Source organism: Gadus morhua, chromosome 13 (assembly GCF_902167405.1).
Source record: "Gadus morhua chromosome 13, gadMor3.0, whole genome shotgun sequence".
Taxonomy (NCBI): Eukaryota; Metazoa; Chordata; class Actinopteri; order Gadiformes; family Gadidae; genus Gadus; species Gadus morhua.
The window spans coordinates 20,242,877-20,267,096 of NC_044060.1; the positions used below are offsets into that span (position 1 = coordinate 20,242,877).

General features: G+C 44.2%; 3 protein-coding genes across 3 annotated transcripts; 1 reads left to right on the plus strand and 2 right to left on the minus strand.

Moving 5' to 3' along the window:
- Positions 1–11,325: 11,325 nt before the first annotated feature.
- Positions 11,326–13,157, minus strand: avpr2b.1 (arginine vasopressin receptor 2b, tandem duplicate, 1). Its single transcript, XM_030373689.1, has 2 exons — positions 11,984–13,157; positions 11,326–11,607 (listed from the first exon to the last, which is right to left on the minus strand). Exons 1-2 carry the CDS (start codon positions 12,858–12,860, stop codon positions 11,375–11,377), a joined length of 1,110 nt encoding a protein of 369 aa, XP_030229549.1. The 5' UTR covers positions 12,861–13,157; the 3' UTR covers positions 11,326–11,374.
- A 208-nt stretch (positions 13,158–13,365) lies between these two features.
- Positions 13,366–20,070, minus strand: trnt1 (tRNA nucleotidyl transferase, CCA-adding, 1). The gene is given in 12 exon segments (XM_030373688.1): positions 13,366–14,350; positions 16,250–16,503; positions 17,877–17,987; positions 17,990–18,069; positions 18,588–18,633; positions 18,636–18,710; positions 18,906–18,921; positions 18,923–18,987; positions 18,990–19,044; positions 19,320–19,513; positions 19,605–19,737; positions 19,935–20,070. Coding segments are annotated over 11 exon segments (1,275 nt in total). The 5' UTR covers positions 19,935–20,070; the 3' UTR covers positions 13,366–14,104.
- Positions 20,071–20,414: 344 nt separating this feature from the next.
- arl6ip5a (ADP-ribosylation factor-like 6 interacting protein 5a) lies at positions 20,415–23,908 on the plus strand. Its single transcript, XM_030373691.1, has 3 exons — positions 20,415–20,650; positions 22,287–22,504; positions 22,909–23,908. Exons 1-3 carry the CDS (start codon positions 20,472–20,474, stop codon positions 23,079–23,081), a joined length of 570 nt encoding a protein of 189 aa, XP_030229551.1. The 5' UTR covers positions 20,415–20,471; the 3' UTR covers positions 23,082–23,908.
- Positions 23,909–24,220: the final 312 nt, after the last annotated feature.

Consider the following 24,220-nt stretch of genomic DNA (forward strand, 5'->3'; position numbering starts at 1 on the left):
ATCGTTAAGCAGGCTTGCTAATGATTCCAAGGAATCGGTTGACTCGGCACCGGTTCTGAACAAGAACCGGTTCTCGATTCCCATCCCTAGCTGTGGTATCTTCTTGGTTCAGAAGTGGTATAGCTTGTGGTTGAGGGTGAGACTTTGACAGGTTACTTTCCTGTTGGACCTCCTTCTTTTCCTCCTTCAAGGGGACATGTTGATGGAGCAGCGCGTCATCTGAGCCTTCATTCTGCTAATTTACTTGCAGTCGTGCCTTGGCAGCCTTTAGCTTCCTTATTGTATCCATTCGCTCGGTTTGCACTTGCGCTTGGCCTCTAGAACCTTCTTCCTCTCTGATTCTTCAGCTTCGAGAACCCTCTTCCTCTCTGTTACAGCCCATGATAGGCGCTGAACAAGAATTAATGGACCAAGAGACGGTATTACCAAAAGCAGGGGTGTTTATTATCAACCCGTCAATTAATCCGCAAAAGGCCAAAAAGGGCCAACAATCATGATCCCAACGCAGGGGATGATAAAGGTGAAACCACGGAAGGCGGTGGCGAAGCCAGGTGCCGGTTGCACGATCCTTCAGGTTTCAGGAGGTGGAAGAGAGAGAGCATGCTACCGCAGATGGATCTCCTTAAGTAGGGAGGTATCAGGTGCCTGCAATCACTCGTTAGCCTGCGATCACAGGGAGAAAGGGTGAAACAGAAATACCTGCCCCAGCAGGAGGTGCCAAAAACGAATACCAACTTAGGATAAATTAGGGTTCGTAACACTCTCTGAGTCTTCAGCTTCGAGTTTTTCAAGTTCTTTGATATGTTGTTCTTTTTCGAGCAGAACTTGCAATTTGGCTTCATTGGCAGCAGCTACGGCAGCAGCGTATTGCCTGTTTGAAGAAGACTGACTTGAATGCCTGGACATGTTTTTTGAGCTGCATTGAGAGCTTTGGGCAGAAAACTTGGAGGACTTGCTGCGGTGAGATTTAATGCATATCTTATCTGCGGCTGAAGACTTGCTCACAGATCCTGTTTCTTTAACAAATTATTCTTCATCCACTTGTCATTCACCCTTTTCAGTTTTTAGATAACCTCTTGCAGTTTCTATGATCCGCTTCGTTACTGCTTCACAGGTGTCTACTCTGCGACGCTTGTCTTGGTCTGGAATGTTGATGTGTCTTAGCTCTTCATAAACATAATTTAGATTATTTGAAGCATTGCTGACCTTAGTGATGTGTTCATGCAGCAGATCGTTTGGGCATTGACCACTCAGCGTACCTTTGGCGTCCTTAATGATAGTCTTCCAATTCTCGTAGCTCGGGCTGAAATGGTGTGCAACCTTTCTTACTTGCTCATCGTGCAGTTCTTGGCCCTTTTCCGTCAATTTATGAACTCTTTGGCCTCCCTGTGGCTCTTGTGAGGTAGTGGGGTTATCAGCTTCAGTGCCTTCGGTCGTTTGTGGTTGTGCTTCTGTGCAATGCTGCTTCATGTCATCATCAATGCCTTCGTCACTCTCAGGGGCTAGCTCAAACTCTGACATTTTACTTGGTTACTTTAGTTTGGTTTGAATTCAATATTATCATTATCTTAATAATTAACCCAGAAGTAAAGTTAAGTTAAGGGTAGCTTACAATATTTTTGAGGTATTTGTTTACAGCTGTATTTAACTTATATCAATCTGAGTGAAAATAAACAAAGATATTGCCTCTTGCAAAGGTAAGCTGTAGAAACATTATACACTTGCTAAGTGACAGCAATACACCTTTCAATTCACAGTAATACAGTTGTCTCTTAATTTAGTGTTATTGGTTTAACAGAATGTTTACAGTGTAACCACGAACATACACAATCTCAATATCAACACAATGTGAGTATCAATGCACTTAAACCTAAACCTAACCCTAACCCTAAGTAAGAAAGGGTAAGTAAAAATCAACTTGTTATATGAAAATGAGAATAAAGTTTCAGTCTCTTGTGCACTTAAAGTCCTTTGGTTTAAATCAACTGTTATGAAAGGTGCAGAAATGATCTCAGTCTCTTGTGCAAAACACTTTAGTATTTTAGTTGCAGCAAAGTTTGTTCTAAGGGCCCCTTAACCGTCCTGTGGGCTTGCTCTTCTTGCGTTGACGGTGGTAGAAGATACACACGTGACATGGAGATGGCCACTGCCGCTGCCGTCTGATTGCGTCTTCCTCGGTTGCTCATGCAGAACAGTCGAGTTCTCACTGTAGCTCCCAAGTAGTGTCACACGAAGCCAGAGGTCTTTGTTAAATAAAAAATATTCTTTGGTAAATTAAAATCTCAAAAATAGGGGCATTTTATAAATCACCATTGTTAAATAGAACCATTATATGACGTAATGTGAAGAAATGATCGAAGCTTGGACTTCTTCGATCTGTTAAGTGCAAACAAACAAGGTATCACGTGTACCATTAAATGCACCTCGTTTCTCTGAAATGTGTTTCTCCAAAGGATACTTTCAGGAATTGGCCATCTATTTTTATTTAATTTAGACATTTTCGCTCGAAAAGACGAAACACTTGAGCCATCGAAAGCTTTCCAAGCCAGGCTAAGAGGAGCTATCCATTTTGAGTGAGCTGGACCTTCAAACATTAAAAGGTCTTTGATTATTGAATGAGGCTAGTACTCCTGGTACAGAGAGAAGGGAGCATGCAGCAGAATCCTGTCATGTAATTGCTTACTTTTAAATAATACACCTCACATTCAGAGTGTTTTTTATAACAAAGAGATCACAATCAATATTCACTGTGACGCTTTTCTGACACATTTTCCAGGAGTAGAAACCTATTTTATAAAGTCAAAGATCTTTTCTTCCAATGATTGCTATTAAGGATTTTTTTCCCCAAAGAAATACAAAGGGCATGAATCGTTAAAAATGATGGAGTATATAATAACATTTAGTATGCATCAATTAGTTTTTAAGCCCTTTGAAGATAAATCCTTAAAGGAGACATATTATACAATATAATATGTCTCCTTTAAAGGGGACATATTATACCACCAGGCGTGAGTGTGATTAGCCTTACGCCGGGAAAATAGAAATGCCACGGAATGAGCGAGCCGCTCCTGGGACGCTGCTGAGAGGTTCCGCAGCGCGCCCGATGGAAATGCTCTCATTGATTAGAGTGGAAGCTACAGCGCCCTCCATAATTATTGCCATCCATGGTTAAGATGTGTTAAAGCCTTAAAATAAATTCCATTTTTATTGCAGAAGCATACTCTCACACTGAAAATTTTAGAAAAATGTAACCTTCAACTCAAGTGAATTAAAAGTGAAAAAAAAATCCCTGACTAAGAAATAATTATTCTTCATAAAATCACCTGTTCCACAATTATTGGCACCCCTAACAATTCCTAGGAAATAAATGTAATTAAAGTATTTCTGTCATTTCTACAGTAGTTTACAAAGTTGATCAGAGTATGTAGGAACATTTAATTAGTAATTCATAACTTCCTGTTTCCCTGGGGTATAAATATGACGTGCCACAGAGGCCATTTCTCTTCAACATGGGAAAGACAAAGGAACACACCGTTCAAGTAAGGCAGATGTGTGTCGACCTTCACAAATCAGGCAATGGCTACAAGAAAATAGCCGCTCGCCTACACCTGCCCATATCTACTGTCAGAGGAATCGTCAAGAAGTTTAAAACAACTGGGAAAGTGGTAAACAAGCCTGGACGAGGACGTAAGTTCATTTTGCCGCCACGCACAGTGAGGAGGATGGTAAGAGAAATACTCACTCAAAATCATAAACGCAAACGCCTGGAGTTCGCTAAGCGGTACATGACCTTCAACCGGGACCGTGTGCTTTGGTCAGATGAGACAAAGATAGAGCTTTTTGGCAACAAACACTCTAAGTGGGTCTGGCGGAACACAAAAGATGAGTATGCAGAAAAGCACCTCATGCCCACTGTGAAATATGGGGGAGGATCGGTGATGCTGTGGGGCTGTTTCTCTTCCAAAGGCCCTGAGAACCTGTTAGGGTACATGGCATCATGAACGCGTTGAAATACCAGGACATTTTAAATCAAAATCTGGTGGCCTCTTCCCGAAAGCTGAAGATGGGTCGTCACTGGGTCTTTCAGCAAGATAACGAACCTAAACCTACGGCCAAATATACCCAGAAATGGTTCACCAGACAAAGAATCAAGCTCCTCCCTTGGCCATCTCAGTCCCCAGACCTCAACCCCATTGGAAAACTGTGGGGTGAGCTGAAGAGGAGAGTGCAGAAGAGAGGACCCAGGTCGCTGGATAATTTAGAGAGATTGTGCAAAGAGGAATTGTCGAAGATCCCTCTTTCTGTTTTCTCCCATCTTGTGAAACATTGTAGGAGAAGATTAGGTGCTGTTTTGTTGGCAAAGGGGGGTTGTACAAAGTATTAACACTATGGGTAGTAATAATTGTGGCACACATGATTTGATGTTAAATAATTATTTCTTCATGTGGGATTTTTTTCCTACTGAATAAATGCACTTGAATAAGGTAATGAATGGATAAATAAATGAATTTATTAGAAGCTAAAGAACACATCTTAACCAGGGGTGCCAATAATTATGGAGGGCGTTGTATCTGCTGCGGTGACCGCGGCCAAGACGTGCCGCAGCCGTAACGCGGCCGTAACGCGTCCGGTGGAATCGGGCCGTTACAAGGCGTTTCGAAAATCTGCCCCATATGACATCACTAGTGGGCGTGTCCTCTAGGGTGTGTCAGGCTAATCACACTCACACCTGGTGGTATAATATGTCTCCTTTCAAGGGGACATATTATGCCACCAGGTGTGAGTGTGATTAGCCTATTATATGGGGCAGATTTTCGAAATGGCTTGTAAGGGTGCACTCACACTAGGCCATCTGGCTGTGGCCGTTGGCTGTTTTCACACCGTGCTCAACTGGCCCCATTGTTCTCTGGCCTGCACTCAAACTAGGCCATCTGGCCGTCGCAACTGTGGCCTGGCCACGGTAGGCTCTTGTACATACGTCATCACGTCGTAACACGTCATCACCAAGCGTCCGCTGCATGGACCATAATAAAGTCTGCCGCCAGTCAGAGTTTTAACAACGATGGACAACAACACAGAGAACACAGTTCGCACACAGTTGCTGAGTCTGTTGCTTATTTGGAGCCATTCTCAGATAGAGCCCACTCTCACTGCTGGTTTTTTCGAGTACTTTTTCGACTTCTCTATGGGACCAACGTGAACCAACAATTGAACCGCTTGACGCCATGTTTACCCTTTAATGGGAAAGAAGGCTCGTCGCCTTTATTATGTCCATGGTCGTCGCATGGACTATACTTCATCCAGCTCAGGTTGCGTAGCCGTGCGTGTGCGCGTGTCGGCTCATTAGCATCTGTACCATGGCGGCCTGTACCGTAGCAGCACACCTCTCCCAAGTGGCCAAGTTGGCCAGGCCTGGCCAGACTGGCCACACTCACACTGGCAGATTTGAGCACGGTTAGGTGTGAAAACGGCCACGGCCTCGGCCAGATGGCCTAGTGTGAGTGCACCCTAAGGCTAATCACAGTCACACCTGGTGGTATAATATGTCCCCTTTAAACATTGAAAGTATCCTGGCCAAGTGACAATTTCCTAGAGGTAGTTCTGGACAAGTAAGGAGTGAAAAGTTCAATATCTCCGCCCTCAAGCCCCTTCAAAAGCCCTCCACCGTGAATGTTTATTTAGACCTTACATTGGCTTTAGACCAGATCCGATCCCCACCACCAGCACGCCAGTTCTGGTATGGCATGGTCTTCGTCTGCATGTTCTGTGCTACTGTTCCAAGACCGGGCAATCGGGCCCAGACAGATGATTGTACTATGAATCAGATTCCAATTTTTTATTTATATGTCCGGTATTGCTGTCGCCCTGCTGAATTATTCATGGCTAGCTACATTCATGGCTGGTTACATATAGTACTCCATGTTTATTGAGAACATGAGGGATCCCCGAAAGCTGATGTTCCTGATCTAATGGTGTGAAGTAAAAGGGGAACAAACGTTATTTGACCCGCCCCCTCAAAGAAGTTACGGTACAACCCTTGGAGTTAAGAAATGACAGGTGCACCATTTTAGGTGGGGATTTTGATGGCGTGAAGCAATCTGCTTTAGGATTGAAGAGGTTAAATTAATTGCAACCACTATCAACATTAGCATTTCAGAGATAGTACTTATTGAGGAAGACATGGCTGCCCCTATAGGGGTATATGGAGGACGTAAAGGTTAGGCCCACTTATTAGATTGTGAGTCAGTGAGTTCTTTGTTCTCCGCTATAGGTCACGTTGTCCACATGTTACTGGCCATCGCTATAGCAACAATGGGCTTCAAGGCGAGCAGGGTCACACGTCATCTTGAAATTTAATGCTTCTATCGCCTTTTATGTTAAGACAGACATCTTAACCTGTCCATTCATATTACATGCTATATGGATGATTAGCCAAGTGTCGCACAAATCATGTGGGAGGCCAATTGCGTGGCTTTTAAGTGGTTAGCTCACTTTGTATTCACTTGGCTGCTTGGTTCTGCTGATGTTCCTGGCTCTTTCAGAGCAAAATCTTTCGAGCGGCACAAACTCTATCACAACATCGCCCTTGGAGTGTTGTTTGTCAGTAAGTATTTTCAGCAGAAGCACTTTTCCGCCATCGCAAATAATGTTTGAGGGAGCCATAAAATGGTTGGTACTTGAGTCGAGGTCTGAATACTGCTGCTGATGGAGGCCGCAGCAGATAGGAGGGACTGGTGGGGGAATCAGTTTCTAGTGTCCTAGAGAGGGGCTTAAAGACAGAAATAGAAGAGAGAATCTCAGTCTTATGGCGAAAAGAAACTCTAATGCTTCCCTCGATGGGTTTCTTTGCTCTCTGAGGCCACATAACAGACATGACTCACCTTATGAGGGCAGGCACACTGCCGCAGATGTGTCTGACCAGGAGCCCGACGCTCTGCCTTGGACCTGGGTATCTCACAAAGGAGCCTCCGTAGCTTACAGGAACGTCTCCGTGAATGCAGCTACACAGCTACCTTCTACAGTTCACGAGACTCGTTGAGGAGGTGGACACTTATGTTTATTTTTATCATTGGCACAATTGAAGATATAAAGATCAGCAGATGTCTCTGGATTAGACGACAGCGTCTTCTGCCGAATCAGCAAAGCAGACGTGTTTATATTAACTTTACTTTTTGCTGATGTCGTCCTACTGGGTTTTTCATATCCCATGTTGAACTTGGCTTCTCATTAGCATCATGATCAACAAATATATATTTCTTTGCACATGCCATTGAGGGATCTGGATGCACTGTGGACTGCTTTTGTATCCATGGCAAACTGTCACTTTTACTTATTACAGGTTCTTCTTATGGAGAGGAAAACAGATAATCCTCACCAGGCTCTCCTATATGCTCCACGCCTGGTCTCAGAAGAGAGCCTTTTCCGTATGTGTCCATCCATACACCCCGGTTGTTATGAGATCTGGGCTAGCTAGAGTGAATGGAGGTTGATGTGAAAGTCATTATACCCCCTGTTTCTTTGCTGAAAGCAAGCACTCATCATTAAATCTCAAGACGCTTGGCCACTCAGTTAGGGACCTGCATGTCGCACAGCCATGAGACCAAATCCCCCCCCCCCCCCCCTGCTCAATCTCTCTCTCAATCTTATTTTACTTCTTATTTTAGTTCCAGTGCCAGCCAAAGGCACCGGAACAAAGGAACTCAAGGTGTAACGTAGACATGGATTGATTTCTCATTTATATCTCAGTAATGTTCCAACAGTGTGCATTCTTAAAATGTGTTATCAATAACTTTTAACAAGTTATCATGAACTTAAGTTTTAACAAGGAAGTGACTCATATCTTATTATTTCTGACAGGCGCGGTATGACCAGAATCAACCACTTTGCCTCAGCTGCACTACTAACCCTGTGGCACGTCTTCACTATCTTCCATTATTGAGACAACCCATCGGGGTTGTCTGGAACATGTGTTACATCAAATGGTAACAATCCAAAGGTTGCGTTAAGAGGTAAAGGCGGATCTTTTGGGGTGATATATTTTCAGGTGCGCAACACAGTTTTTTACAAGGGTAATACTAATAGGCTCACATTAAATGGCAACAACGTGGTCTTTCACGCCCACCTTGGGAATACGGGATGTACACACCAGATGACCTGTGGGAAAGCAGCTGCGGGGACCCAAGGCAAGCCGTCCACAGAACTGCTTGAACAACAGCCTCGCCAATCTGCAGTCCATTCCTGCAATCACCATCCTGCAATCCCACTCCTCCAGCGCTCTCTTCCACGGTCATCACTCCACCAGCAACCCCGATCCCCAGCTGTGGGCTTGTCTGTCTGTCTGTAAGCACACAGACAAACAGAAAAAAATACATATAGACGGACGGACAGGCGGCTGCTGCCACAGGCTTCAAAGCTCAATTAATTTTCATATGAATTGATTTGCAATCATAACGATTTAATATGGGAGGACTTTGAGTCGAGGTATTGGAGTGTTGTTGTTAACCAAGTGCTGCCGCCTCTGTTAATGGTAATCATATTTTTTTCTCCAGAATTGAACTCTCTGTAGACCACACATCATTGAACAACTTTGAAGACAAAGAAGAAGAATTAACCACTCAAACGCGAATAAAGCAGTATAATACCTATGAATGAGGGTTAGCCATGTCCTGCACGTAAATATCCCCCAAGGGCGTACATTCCATTTGTCGGTCCCCCACGGTCTGTCGATAGGTATGATGCTCCGTTGAACACGTTGCAGAGCCTGGGCATCACGCTATTCCAATAAATCACAGTTTGAGCAATGAGTGTTTGCTTGTGGGTGCTCCGGTACGTGTGTTTTTGTGTGGGTCAGGGAGTGCCTTCAGTCAACCCGAGAGCCTCCGTGTCTCAGACATGAGAGTAAAGAGGTATGCCTGATCGGGGTGAAGAGTGTTTAAAGTCAATCTCCTTTCAGTGTTCACTTTGTTCCACTCTCCCTGCGTGGGTGTTGGTATTGGGCCTCAGTATGTTATTCGCAGACCTGCGTTGGGGAATGAACGCACAAACGTACACACACACACACACACACACACACACACACACACACACACACACACACACACACGTAAATCTTTTTAAAGAACATTGGGGTGGATTACTTTTATTGAAAACGTACACTTCATTTCAGCTTTAAAGACAGCATTTTGTGTACATTTTGATTGTATGCATTTGCGTAGCTAACATCTACAAATGATGGTGGTGATGGATACATGAATGGGTTCATCAATGAGTATTGATCAGTGAGGCCTTCAAACTCCCCCACAACTCTCATTGAACGCCTTTCTTTCAAAACACCCCGCTTTCAGTTGATTGCAGTACCGATCAAGATAATCGTCAAATCTAATGGCGTTGTTCACTCTGAAGGTCAGATAAATCATACAGATGGCATGTATAGCTAGATTAAAGAGCTCAAAATTAGGTGAAATGGAGAGTTTTACTGGGAGAATAATTGTGATTTGTTGACCTGTTTTCACACATATATTTTTTGGGCATATATACGTAAGGCCAAACTTGATCACACCTTTAAAATGGAGTAAGCTAATATTTCTAGACAAAAGAAACAACATTATCTTTGTGATGCTACAAATGGGCACACTGATGTGGCCGCCTACATGGGTTGGAATTATTTATTATTTTGTACTGATTATGAAGTTCATGTCTGTCAAAAAGCATAAGGTATTTCTGATTACAGTTTTTCTCAGTCGCTTTGGTTCATTTCTCTGATCAGAATTGAAATTCTCAAAACTACCTGTTCAATCTTCACATCAGTATGTCACTTTTGCACATGAAAAAAACAGTTTCTCATTTATTTCAACACGTTGCGAATGCTTTGGTACATCCAAGCACATGATTATGTACAATTCTCTGCTCTTTCCTACATTATCAACTGCTTGTCATGTTGATCAAAACGTATTGTAATGGTCTCTATGGAATAGTCTCACCCCCACAACATTTAGGTATAAGTTCATTGCATAAGTCTTTACATGCAAAATGGTTGAACAAGTTGTCATAATTTGTCAAGCATATTTCTATACATTTCTATACACTGGCATTAGACCCCTTTTTTTTGTTTTTTTTTCTAAATCTGTCCTGAATTGGTCAATTGCTACTAGGTGAATCTTGACTTTCCCTAAAGAAGGGAAATGTGTGAAGTGTTAGATCAACGATCAACCAGTACTGGAATAGCTCAAAGGTGCATCTCCTGAAACATGAACTGGCAATTATATATATAGCTGGAGCACAACACAATGTTACTTTGTCTGAGAATTTGTGGCCCAACAGACAGGAACGTCAGGAGGTGAAGGATGACTGCACTGTAATTCCTACAGCAATGCATGTACAGTTTACCCTAAGGAGATTTTCCTATGTTCACATTTCTAGCAATGACATGGTCTGTCAACAAATTACAGTACAAACAGTCAAAGCGTAAATGTGAATCTTGTCTCTTGCAATCAATCTCCCACATACACTAAGGTGTAACTTACAATTTACAATAATTGTCTTCAAAACTTTAGCCATAGTTTACATCAGAACATCCGTCCAGAGTACACTGTTATATTGACAACATGACTAAGCAATTTGACTGTGTTATCCGTAGACAATGATACAAGGACTTGTCATTCTGCTGGGACTGACATGTTCATTGAAGCAGATATTTACCTTTGAGAGATGAACTAAGGATTTGGAGCAAGAGACTGGCTTTTGCAGGTAATCCATGGTGTTTTGCTATTTGAACGCATTGTTTTGAGAAATGCACTTACTGCTTTGCAAATTTCAATTCTGATCTGAGAAATGTACCAAAGCGACTGAGAAAAACTGTAAGAATAAAAACGTTTTATTTAAATTTGAATGATAGAGTTGGGAAGCATCAAAGTAGCCTACAAGTAGGCCTACTTTGTTACTATAGGCCTACTTATGCCGCTTTGTCATAACGTATTTATTTTTTTGACAAATTTGTAATTTTGCTCCGTACATTTTAACCCAAATATCTGTACTTTCTATTCCTTCATTTTTTTTCTCAATACTTTAGTTCTGATGCATTTGAGGGGAATTATCGATTCTCATCATTGCCAACTTCCACAGCGATTTCGACCTAAACGGATGGGACAATAACACACAGAATAGACAATCCCTCGGTGTATCCATGAGGGCGTATCAGTGCTGGCCAAAGGCGTCTATGAGAGAATAGTCCTGTAATATTTTGATTTTGTTGGAGTAAAATATAATACAATATTCTGACAATAGTGAACATTAACCCCCCCACCCCCCCCCCCCCCCCCTCAGATTGTTCAGATATGCACGGTTGTGTACATTTATTTTTTCTTGATTGAATCCACTATCTGGCCTGAGTGGCCTCTGACAGACTCTTGAAGCTGATGTACATGGAGCTGACCATGGTGGCGTCCTCTTGGACGGCGGAATCTTTTGCGTCTGAGTGCGCGCCCCCGCCCACGCCGCCGCAGAGCGCGGCCAGCCTGGGAGGCAGCGTGCCGCTGAACAGCAGGAAGATGCAGGGGTTGGCGCAGCTGTTCAGGCTGGCCAGCAGCATCAGGATGGTGAACACAGCCGCTGAAAGGCAAAACAACCAGAAGTTAAGCAGAAATCGATATGTGACAAATTAAACAAAACAAACCGAATGCGTGCATTATTAGAACATTGTCAGCTGTAGGTTATAGGAGCACTGCACATGCTTCCAAATAGACTCAGTAGGTACATAGTTGTATAGCCCAAAAATAAAGCATGTCCTTAACGAGCAGGCTTTGATTGGGGAATCTTGCTGAAGGATACAGAATGCACTGGAGATTGGGTTAGATCCAGAGCACCTTGGCTAAGGGGTCATACTACCTTAACTCCCATCCGACAACCCTTTTCCATGTTCAAATCCTCACTTTTCCCATTCATAATTTTTTCCTCACAACAAAACTTAACAGTCACATCAACTCACTCTCAGTGGGCGCCTCCGAGTCCCACACGGACCAGAGCTGCACGGTAAAGAATGGCGCCCAGCACACGACGTAGGCGAGCACGATCACCACGGTCATCTTCACCGTCTTAACCCGCGCCTTCGACACCCCCCCGACGCCGCTGGCGCGGGAAGGCAGCGCCGAAGCGTCGCCCGCGGCGCTCCGGTTCACAGTCCGCAGCGTCTTCAGGTGGAAGTTAATTTGCACCGTGCGGCAGATGCGCGCTTGGCACGCCACTACGGTCAGCACGGGCAGCACGAAGATCACCAGCGTCGTCCAGGTTACGTAGGCTCTCAGTCCCCACGGCTGGACGAAGTGCGCCCAGCAGTCGAACACGCCGGGGGCGACCTCCACCCGGGAGAAGATGAACACCTGGGGCAGAGCGCCCACCAGGGAGACGCACCACGCCACGCAGATTGGCACGTTCCAGCGCGCCCTGCGCCTCTGGAACTTCACCATTGGGTTGCAGATGGCTTGATACCGATCCACGGTCATCACCACGATCATGTAGGTGGAGGCGAACATGCCGACGACCTGGAGGTACTTGACCGCACGGCAGACGATGTCCGGACCCACGAACCGGTCCGTGATGTCCCAGACGAGCTGCGGGCACACTTGGAAAAACGTCACCACCAGGTCGGCGATGCAAAGGTGGAACACGAAGACGCGCATCCTGGACACCTGCTGCCTCCGCTTCCACAAGAGGAGCAGCAGTCCGACGTTCAGGATCCCCGCGCTGATGAATATGACGGTCAGTAGGGTAATCTCGATTTGCGCCAAAAGTTCATCCCTCGGCTGGTCCCCAGGTGGCCCTCCTTCGAAGCTGATGTTGGTGATGTTATGACTGAACCTAGACATGGTTTCCTTTTATGAAAGAATACGTTTGCTTCAAGACTGTAGGTTCAAAAGCCGACGGAACACGAGACCTGGATTCTACTAGAAATAAAACATTATCATAATCCTAACAGGGACAGGCTACCCGCGCGTCCCGGACTCCAGTTCTGCGATGTATGCGTTATAATCTTCCATCTCTATTGTGGGAAGTCACGCGTGTAACGTCGGATGGAGCAACAGGTGGGTGTCGACAACTCCAGATGGGTTTGTTTTATTTCGATCACCCGGGAAGGAGGAGCCACCAGAGTGCGTGACTAAAAACAAGGGAATCTGTCATTAATAGGGGCGCCCTTAACAGAAAATTAGGCAATTATGATTTAAGAGTGGGTAGATACAGAAAAAAAATTCAGAGGTTGATCCTTTTTGGAAAAAAGTTGGTTAAATGTATATAATTGTAAATCAATGCGTCACAAATTTTGCCCAAAAACTAAACAAAATAGCTTTTGTTATCCGATTAAATAAGTAACAGTATTTGTTTATGTGTTTAATTATTGGACCAAGTGAATGTAGTGATACAGCATTTTGTATTCCAGCCAATCCATTGCTCAAAACAATTATGAAAATAGCGGTATAGTATCATAACAAAAAATAAAGTAATTAGGACTGGTACAAGGGTCATCATCTTCAGCCCATCAAATCTCTCCAAATTATTTTTCGTGAACCATAAATAAATAAACAAAAATGGATCTGCAATAACACAGATGGGCCGCAATCTATTGCTTTTGCCATTAACAAACTTTCCTAAAATGGTCGCAGCTGTGAGGCTGGCAGCAAATCGCCCTTTGAATGTGCTCATATTTTTTTAAAACATCTCTGGGCCAATGAGGTGGTTGATTTGGAACAGCAGTGGTTGCACCCTAACCCAGTATAGATTGTCTTCATCCATGGGGGGGGGGAGAGGGTTTGATGTTGTTGGGGGGGGTGTGTGTGTGTGTGTGTGTGTGTGTGTGTGTGTGTGTGTGTGTGTGTGTGTGTGTGTGTGTGTGTGTGTGTGTGTGTGTGTGTGTGTGTGTGTGTGTGTGTGTGTGTGTGTGTGTGTGTTGAGAATATCCACATGATGGTCCACACACACAAGCTCATTCGCAACCCCCCCCCCCCCTCCCCACAGCTGCCACCTAGTTCAATCCCCCCCGCCTCACGCAGTCCCACACGTGGCCATCATGGACAGACAACCCCGCCGCCTCGCTGAAGGGCCCGTCGACGGTGGCTCAGTGGTGGACGTGGCTCAGCAGCTCCTCTTTGTCCATCTGGTAGCGGCTTCTCTTCCACACGTCGCGGAGCTCCTGGAGGGTGCTGCCGATCTCCTTGCCCGAGGTGACGCCCAGCCTCCTCAGGTCGTGGCCGCTGACAGGGAAGCGCGGGGTGGACCAGTCCGTGAGCTCCGCCAGCAGCCGGGCCTCGCCCTGGTACTTGAGCAGCTCGCACACCTTGAGCTTGGAGTCCAACTCGCGGCTCTGTGGGAGAGGATGGAGAGGTGGGAGGGGAGGGGTGAGAGGGGAGGACGTGTCAACTCGCCAACTCAAGTGGTGTGTCGCGCTGACGGCGACTGGATGGCGACGCTCCTCATGTTTAACCGACCAGGGGCCTCATTACAGAAACTTCCTGACTCTGAGATCCTATCCTATCTTAAAGGTTGGGTATGGGATTTGCGAAACGCAGGCAGATTTTGAAAGTACACAACTCAAATGGTCCTACCCCCTCTCCTTCAACGCTGACTGACTCCACCCATTCCAAGTACATGGACGCGCAATCATGCACGAGCGAACACCGATGCGCGAGAGAGAGCCATTAGCTAGTTAGCTAGCTCCAGTAGCTACCGCAGGATAACAACAAACTTGCTCTGGGTCACAAACTTTGAGTATGTGCACGAAGGGGTCACGCGCTTGGAACGGGGGAGGGGGATTGCAGTACGACCGTTTGATTGACGTACTTACTGTCCAATGCCACTCGGTGGGTCTGGAAATCATTGGCTGGAGTTTTTCGAGCCCTGCCCGTTCCACAGATGATTGACTTGTTTAATTTTCATGTCAGTATTTCTAACTCAGTGGCTGTAAGTGGAGTATGATAAGGATTTCAAGTAATTTTGCAAAAATTGCCAAAAAAGAGAATTCCATACCCAACCTTTAAGATAGGAAGACATTTAGGGGTTTTGATATTACAGAAGGAGGTTTCCTAACTTAACTTAGGAAGAAATCCTATCATATCTTAAGATAGGAATTGAATCATGACCGAACTATCCTAAGTTAGGAATTTCTTAAGTTAGGCTCCCTAAGTTAGGTGGCCATACACCCTGTCCTAAATTCAAAATAACTGTCAATAACTGAAAAATAAATGGCAGCAGCACTGCTAGTGGGTCTGTATGACAATGAAGACGAGGAACATCACAACAGAAATGTGATGGCTAAAAGGCTACCGAGACCGCATAATGATTTGTTCATTTTATCGCCTGCAAAGACATTTAATTTTGAATTTGGTGGAAGAACTACTTTACTGCTTTATTACTACCTCTTCTTGTTCTCTGTACCAATACCCACCATGACCGTGGTACTAATGCTACTAGCTTGCCGTTAATAACAAAGATCCTCAACAGTCTCTGTTAACGTTAAAGGTAACTCATTCTATAAATCTCATGCACACTCTGAGTGCAGAAACAGACATAACCTGACGATTGCCGATTGAAAAATCTGATTGAAAGAACAGTTAGGATTACCTAAATTAAGATAAGATAGGATGCCAAAAATAAGATAGGAAACAGCCAACAGGTTAGGGACTGCTTCTGTAATAGGAAATTAGATTTTTCCTATCTTTGAGCCCTAATTGAAGTTAGGATGAGAAGTTAGGATTTTTTCTGTAATGAGGCCCAAGCACCCCATCATCAATTGAATATATTTCACCTATACATGTCAACTATGGCAGTTGCACTCCTGACCATCCCTGGAAGGAGGGATCCCCCACTCTGAAGGAGGGATCCCCCACTCTGAAGGTGGGATCCCCCACTCTGAAGGAGGGATCCCCCACTCTGAAGGAGGGATCCCCCACTCTGAGCATTCTTCCTTGCTGATTAAGGGAGATCTTTCTTGCCCTTGTGGGGGCTTGGGTCAGGGGGGTTGGCATAAATATTTGGCCTGTTAAGCCCTTTGAGTAGTAACCTAAAGCATTTATTTCTATTTATTGTGGCTTTCCCTTGAGGATTAACATAATTGAAACAGAAACACAGATTAATCACTTAAAGGTGACATATTGTACCACAAGGTGCGAGTGTGATTAGACATCACAAGGCTTGTAGCGGCTAATCACACTCACACCTGGTGGTATAATATGTCACCTTTAATGATCGAACCCAGACGACTCACATCGATGATGAAGTCTGTGAAGGGGGTGAGGCTGTCTGGGTTGTCCGGACACTTGTGCAGTTCTCGTCTGTGTTTTACAAGGAACTGAGCCAGAGTCTTCTCCTCTTTGGACACCTTGAGCCTTAGGTCCATCTTGTCCACCTCCTCTGGCCGGTGGAAGAACGCGGCCAAGACAGTCATGGGCTTGGGGGAAGAATCCTTGGCGTTCTGCCACACGCGTTTCATCTCCTCAATGTCGCCATCTGGTGGTAAACCTGGGGCGTCAAAACAAATGGGACGTGAGATCGATAGGCCATTTCAACAAAGCCATGTTAAGTGGAGGCCATCGTTCCACTTCAGACCGTGCTACTAATGTAATTAGGCGAGTAAGATATTCAATTACCTTATGCAATGGATTCTGGATCACATCTTGTATTTTACCAAATCCAAGCAATGGCGGCCACCCTATGAGCCAAAGGACTATTTCCCTTCGATCTTACAGTACATTTCACACAGGACATTAAATAAATAAAGGAAAATCATGCGGATAGCTATTATAAATACTTTGCCACCCCTGTTTATGTTCTCAAATCTGAAGTCATGCAATTAAAAGTGAACAAGCTAACACTTGCACTAATCATTCATATTTGTTGATATTGATACCATTTTCGATACTCCTTAACGATCCAAGTCTTTATCGATACCACTATCGATACTTTTCTATTTATTGGTGTAATTCTTAATAAGTATTGACATCAGTATTTTTAATTATATATACTAAAATGATTAGAGCCTTATACAACTGTATTAGTAGTACAGAGACATGAGTAATACAGTATTACTCATGTTTCTCACAAACTCAAAAACAAAAACTCAATTTACCATTTCTCTATGTTACATTTGAACGCATCATGATAACATAACAGTCGTTTCACTGAGCCAACCTCAACACATCATCACATCTGAAACTTTATTTACTTTTTAAGATAACTAGCTTGTATGCTGCCGATTTCAACACCAATTTCACAATTGGATTACTATTTTTAACTGACGGGACTAGCGACAATGTCTGTGTGTGCGATTACCGCTCGTACTTTAAGTGGATGATTAAGATGGCCTATTAAGACTGCCTGTGGTGCGACAGGAGAAGAAGGAGCCAGTCTTTTCAACTCAGAGACAGTCGAAGCTACTGCATTTGGTCTTTATATGATGCACAATGCTAATGTACTTGGCCATTGAGGTTGTGTTCCCCCCTTTACAATAAATGATTTTCGCCCGTTCAGCCATCCTCGCGAGCAAAGCTAACTGCCAGACTTCACTTGTTTTACTTGTAATACTGTTTGCTTACAATTTCATTCAAAAACATTGGTGGACACGCCGCAGTGATTGGATTGATTTGATTGAAATGCCGTGAAGCGACTCGAGGGAGACAACATTACGTGACAGGACCTACGGGACAAAGAAATTAATAAATGAACGACGGGACTCGATAGTGGTATCAATTAGCCCAAACGTTAAGGATTTTCGGGTTTTGAAAAAAGTGGAACTGGGTCCTTAATAGAAGCAGGTTTCGATCCCCATCCCTATGTACCACAGCACCCACCACCCAGCCCCCACTCTGCTCCTCCTACTCCTCCTCCTCTCTTACCCATGTACTGGACCAGGCCCAGGTCATACATGAGCTCCAGCAGGTGACCGGCATGGCTGCCCACCACCATCTTCTTCAGCTCCACCCAGATCCTCTCCCCGGAGATGCCGCCAGGCCAGAGGCGTTGTCCCTGATGGCGTCCAGGGTCTCAGGCTCGTGGTCCCCGGGCTCGGGCACCACCCGGCCATAGAACCTGTAAAATGTGGTTGAAAGGGGCCTTTCAATTGCAATAGTGTTGCTCGAGGCAGGGCTCTGGAAAGGCTCAGACCTACTTTTAGGGATCCAGGACCGCTGCCAGAATTGTAACAGATGTGTGTTTCAGTTTCCAGTTATTCTACCATTGAGGGTGCGCTTTCAGTCCCGGCGTTCCACACAGGCACAATTTCCCGATCCACACTTTTGACAGCATGGATACTCATATCTTCTTAGCGTTTGCACGATTTCTCGCCAATAGCTCAACGCTATATAGCTTTTATATTTGTTTATTGACTAATTATATGAATGTAAGTTGTAAGGGTAACTGCGGATCTCCTCGCACAAACTCTTCTACACAGGCATCTATTTTGCAATCTGGAGCATGCGCATTCTCCCCATCAGAAGTTATGCTACAACATAGACGGACTACTGGATCCCAGATTATGGAAATGATGAAACTCAGCCCTTTGTTGTGCAGATAATACCAGCATTATCCCACACAACGTTCCTCTTTACCTGAAGTAGCGTAGGATCCTCAGGTAGTCCTCCTGGATCCTCTGTCAGCGCTGCCCACAACGACTTTGCGGTTCTGCAGGTCTTCATATCATTGTAATAATCGTATAGGGGTTCCATCTAACCCTATGGAGCGTGTTTGAACAAATTGTACCTTGTTATTCGGTGTGTCAGGAGAAATGGACATTATATGAATGATTAATTTTTTTGACCCGTTACGTCATAAAGTTTTAAAAAACAGAAAGGGCAGAGTAGCAATCAGAAAGACCAGGTCAGCTGAATTATCATAATTTGTATTATGTTATAATAATAATAAATTACCTAAGAACATGGAGTTTGATGGTGAGGTCTCTGCGCTCTGCGTCCTTCTCCCAGTCCTTGGTGAACTCCACCTCGGCGTGCGTCCGTCTGTCTGCACATCCACTCGGAGAGTGGTCACCTCAAAGTTCTCGTTGTGAAGCTGCCAATGGAACAGCAGGCATCACCTTAACGACCTCTAGCACCCCTGTTGGTAAACCAACTGCTCCCAAAAGGTAAACATTTGGGCTCCATCAAACATGCATAATAAAGTAAGATTGTTCAGGCCTATTTCACAGCAGTGAACAATAATTGGAACACCAACAAACACCATTATGTCGCACACTGTGTGATAAAGGAATTGTATTTTTAATTGGTTTTTAAGTCATGCCAAGTTCCCTCAACTAGCCCAGGATCAGACACTCGCGAGAGTCTTACTCGGGCAGTGATGGTCCCGTGTTTCTCCCCTTTATTATTGATCATCCTGATCCCTGCCGCCTGGAACATGCGCTTCATCTCCTCCGGAGTGGCCGTCGTGGCAAAGTCCACATCCTCTGGGCGCTTGCCCGATAGCAGGTCGCGGACAGCACCCCCTGCAATTCTCAACTCAAACTGGTGCTTTTCAAATAGACCTAGTAGTAGACACACAGAAGACAATTACATGGATGATAGTTGCTGGGGTTGATGACATTCAGTTGAGAATTGGCCATGCAAGCGTCGTACCTGCTACAGCGTTCAATCCTTCTGACAACAAGGACTGGAATTCACAGGTCTTCAACTTCATGGTGAGGAGGTTACGTGTCCAAATAAGATGTGGTCTTCTGATCAACAGCGGGCTAATTATTCTGCCCAACATCTAACCGAATAAAAAAGATCAGACCATATAGTTTGTAAGTGTGCGTGCATACAATCTTGCCCTTCACATTAAGCAATGATGCAAATCAAGCAGTGAGAAAGAAATGTGTATGACACAATGCTGGCTGACGTGGGCAACATTGAAACATTATCTACCTCCCTTTTCTACAGACAGGAAGAGAAATAACGACCACAAACCTAACGGATAGCAATAACTTCAGACTCATACAACTGTTCGACCATAACATCCTTCAAACGCTGTTTGCTTTTGCTGCAGCCACCTGCTTCCGATAGTTGCAGGAAGTGTTCTCCCCGCATGTGGTATGTTGACCAATGACGAAACGGTACGTCACAAAAGGGCGGGGTTTAGGATAATCAGTCTCCGCGTTATGTCGTTGAGTTGTGATACTTAAAACAAATTATGAATTATTATATACGAAAACACAGGTAAAAAAATATATTTTTATGTAATATAATATAATAATAACAGTTAATACTATTTCGACATGATGTATAGCACAGAGTTTTAAGCTTTGTCAAAGTAAGCAGTTTAGTAAATAAGTAACTAAGCAAGTAAGTAAGTAAGTAAGTAAGTATGTAAGTAAGTAAGTAAGTAAGAAGTAAGTAAGTGAGTTTACATACATGCATAAACCTATTTGGTTCTCGCGAGACTCCCCCTGGCTGATCTCCGCGCCCTGTTACTGTCAGACTGATCACATTCATCACAACAACCCGATGGCCCCAACTGGAGCTGACAGCGCTGAGGCCGTGGACGACTTCTTCCCTGGGTCGGAAAGATTCTCCAAACCAGACTTCAACGATCGGGCAAAATGGAACAACAGAGTTATAAACAACCTCCTGTATTATCAAACCAATTATATAGCCATGGCCATCGTGGTGTTCCTCTTAGTCGGGTAAGTGGATTGAGGTCTTGTGCTGCCACGTAAACTAATGATACGCGATTATTAACACAAAGTGTTAGAATGATTCATTTTTTTGCAGTAGTGCATTTGAACCTTTTAAAACTTTTTTATTTCTGCGACCAAGGTTCAAGACATTGTTTGTCTTGAGTCGAGTCTTCCGTGACATCCTGACTTGCGGATGTTTGCTGGGGCGGATCTATATAGCCTACCCCTACCCTCTATGTGGTATTGAAAAGTTCCCGAAGAGCCTCGAAGCCAGAGCTACTTCGAGCCTCTTCTTTTTAATCTCTAAATGGCCCTGCTCGAAACCAGTCATCCTACCCATGCTCTCAGGCGGGGTTTCTCATTGCATGTTTGGTTATTATGCTAACAACATAATACAGATACAATACGTGACATAATACCTAAGTACCCAGTAGGTATTAATTTGGAGCAAAATGTTGAGGTTTATTGACGTGACCTGACCTCGAAGTTCATACAAAACAGGGGTAGACCAATGGGTGGACCCTCTGTCTAGCTTTTTTAAGTTCGTTTAGGAGACCCCCGAATATGCTTCCACGTTTTCTCTATAAATAGGAGCATCACTAGTTTTTCCCTAGGGAGGGATGACATCTCGTTACCATGGTGACTAAACTCTGTCCAGTCAGCTTGCGCTCTGTAAATAGCGAACACATGACGTCATTTCTCCCAACAGGACTTCCCCTTTTACGCCGAGGGGGTGAAGTCCAGATAGATCTTTACTAATCAGTCCAAAGGTGGGCCTCATCACCAACTAGCTGTCAATAGCAGATTTGGCAATTTATGATGATTAAAGCGAAACAAGTGAGATTGTTTGTAGAATAATCCAATCCGTCTACTTTAAATGACCAGAAGATAAATAGATGTATATATACAGTATATAGGCCTATAGTGTATAAACTAGACGATATATCTAATGCTTTAAACTTAATCCATCCGTTCACCAGCTGGCTGGAGCTAATTCCACTGCAATGAGTGGATAAAATAAGACTTGTACACTGGGATATGTATCTTTAGGCCAGTGAAATGTATCAGCATTTCCCAAACATCTCTCAACATGTGACTTTGACTGAGAGTGACTTAACTTAATTTACATATTACATACACACACACACACACACACACACACACACACACACACACACACACACACACACACACACACACACACACACACACACACACACACCATATGTCATTTGAAGAGTGGTAATTTCTCATGACCACACTTGTGCAACTGTTGAAATTGTTTAATTGTGTGTTTTATTGATTATCTTGTCTTGTCTGACTTTATCGATGTTCAAGTCTGACTATGTCTGCAATCCAAATTGCCTCTAGGCCATTAAATACCCACTCTACTACATTGTAAAGGACAATAGGCCTACTGATAACAGGAAATGTAGTTAATAGTTATATTGAGTCATTTCTTTATCGATAAACCTCGATAGCACTTTGCATTTATTTTGGACCATATCGTAGGTTTGTCGCCATGACGATGCACTCATCGTATAGTGCCGCTAGGGGGCGCCGGTACCACACGAATTGTTTCAGTCGAGCGGCAGGATTGAAGGTTGGTTTTCTGACCCGTCCATATGTTGTCCACCTGCAGATTTCTGAACCCGGTGGGGATGTTCATGGGGATGGCCGTGGTGGCGGCGGTCTTCCTCGGTTCGGTCTGGGCGGGAGAGAATAAAGCAGTCATAAAGACCTTCAAGAAGCAGAACCCTGCAGCGTTTGTGGCTGCCATCATGGTGGTCAGCTACATGCTGATGTCTTTGGTGGGAGGCGTCATGGTCTTCATGTCGGGAATCACTTTTCCTCTGGCTCGTAAGTTCAGAATCAATAGTTGAACAACCAAGATGTCCCTGTACATAGACACAGATCTTCCTTTTGGCCCAGCACCATTTTACAAATTTGCCTCCTATTTCTGGAGTATGTTAAATGGCTACATACTAGGCCTGTATTGTATTATATGTCAATTTGAAACAGCAAACAGACAGGCAATATTTTTACGACATTACCCCCAACCAATTGAGTAATGTCAAACATGAATGGCTTTAGAGCTCTTTTGTAACAGAATTTCGAAGCAGGGCTACTTAAGGGTGCTTTCAACCAGGCACCCTCTCTTGGTTTTATTGAATTTCTGATTATTTAGTTTTTTTAATCGGCGGCAGATGAAGCGATTCCTAACATGAGCTGCACCTCGCGTGCGTCTGTCCCCCTCCCTGCAGTGATGCTCGCCCATGCCTCGTTCCGCCTGCGCAACATGAAGAACAAGCTGGAGAACCGGATGGAGGTCGTGGGGCTGAAGAGGTCCCCCATGGGCCTGCTGCTGGAGGCTCTGGGACAACAGGAGGAAAACCTCCAGAAGATGCAGAACTTTTTGGTAGCAAAGATGGAGTGATGAGACACTGCTGTACACACACACACACACACACACACACCACACACACACACACACACACACACACACACACACACACACACACACACACACCCACACACACACACACACACACACCACACACACCCCCCCCCTCCACCACTGTTTAACTCCTCAATGTTTGGTCAACAGACTTGGAACAAAGTGCAGTCCTGATTCTCGCGGAGCACATAGTGCTCAACCCTCAAGGCCTGCATGGGGTGGGAGTAAGCGTCAGCATTAATGCATGTGTGTGTGTTCGCGTATGTACAGTATGTGTGACATGCATGTATGACAAGTCTATGTGTGCATACGTATGAGGCTTATAGTGAATAAGCATGTTTGATGTATGTATGAATGTTTGTACTGTATGCCTGACTTGTGTACATCTGTACATATTCTTTTTTTTGTATGTATTCATGTGGGTGTGTATGTATGTTTGAGTGACAGGGTTGTCACCTGGGCCTTAGGGTTCTCGGGATTACTGAACCCCTTGAGGTCCCCTCTCCACCAGAATACTGTTACACATCTCAGACCGCTATTTAACTTTACTGGCATCACGTATGGTATTTATTTACTGTTTTGTTCCATTTCTCTTTCTGGTATATTGTGAAACAAGACAACCGTCATCTATGCAATGGAATCTGTTGGTTAAGAAGTCCTGCAGATATGAATAAGAGCTGTGGTTTAACGTAAATTGTCCCCATGTGAACGTTCCTTGACTGTGAAAACATTTTGTATCAGTGGTCTGGAATGTGCTGAGTGAAACCAGAATGATGATAAGACAATACACTGAATCTGAAAACACAGTGGCTCTGGGGTCTTTGTGTACAATAGTTTTTCTCAAATATAGATAGATAGATTGAAAATAAATTTTTTCAACTATTTTTTATTGGTCGCAGATGTAAATTCCTTGAAATTGTATCTTGTCACTACATGCTGAAGTTGTGTAATCAAATACTCCCAACACATTCTCAGTTCAATGTTTGCCCTCAATACATAATCATGGCAACATTATGAGATGAATCTACGCTCACCTCACTTAAAGGGCTATTTTACAACCAGGGGTGATGCCGATTAGCAGCTTCACAGTGTCTCATAAACAACCCCTTATGGACATC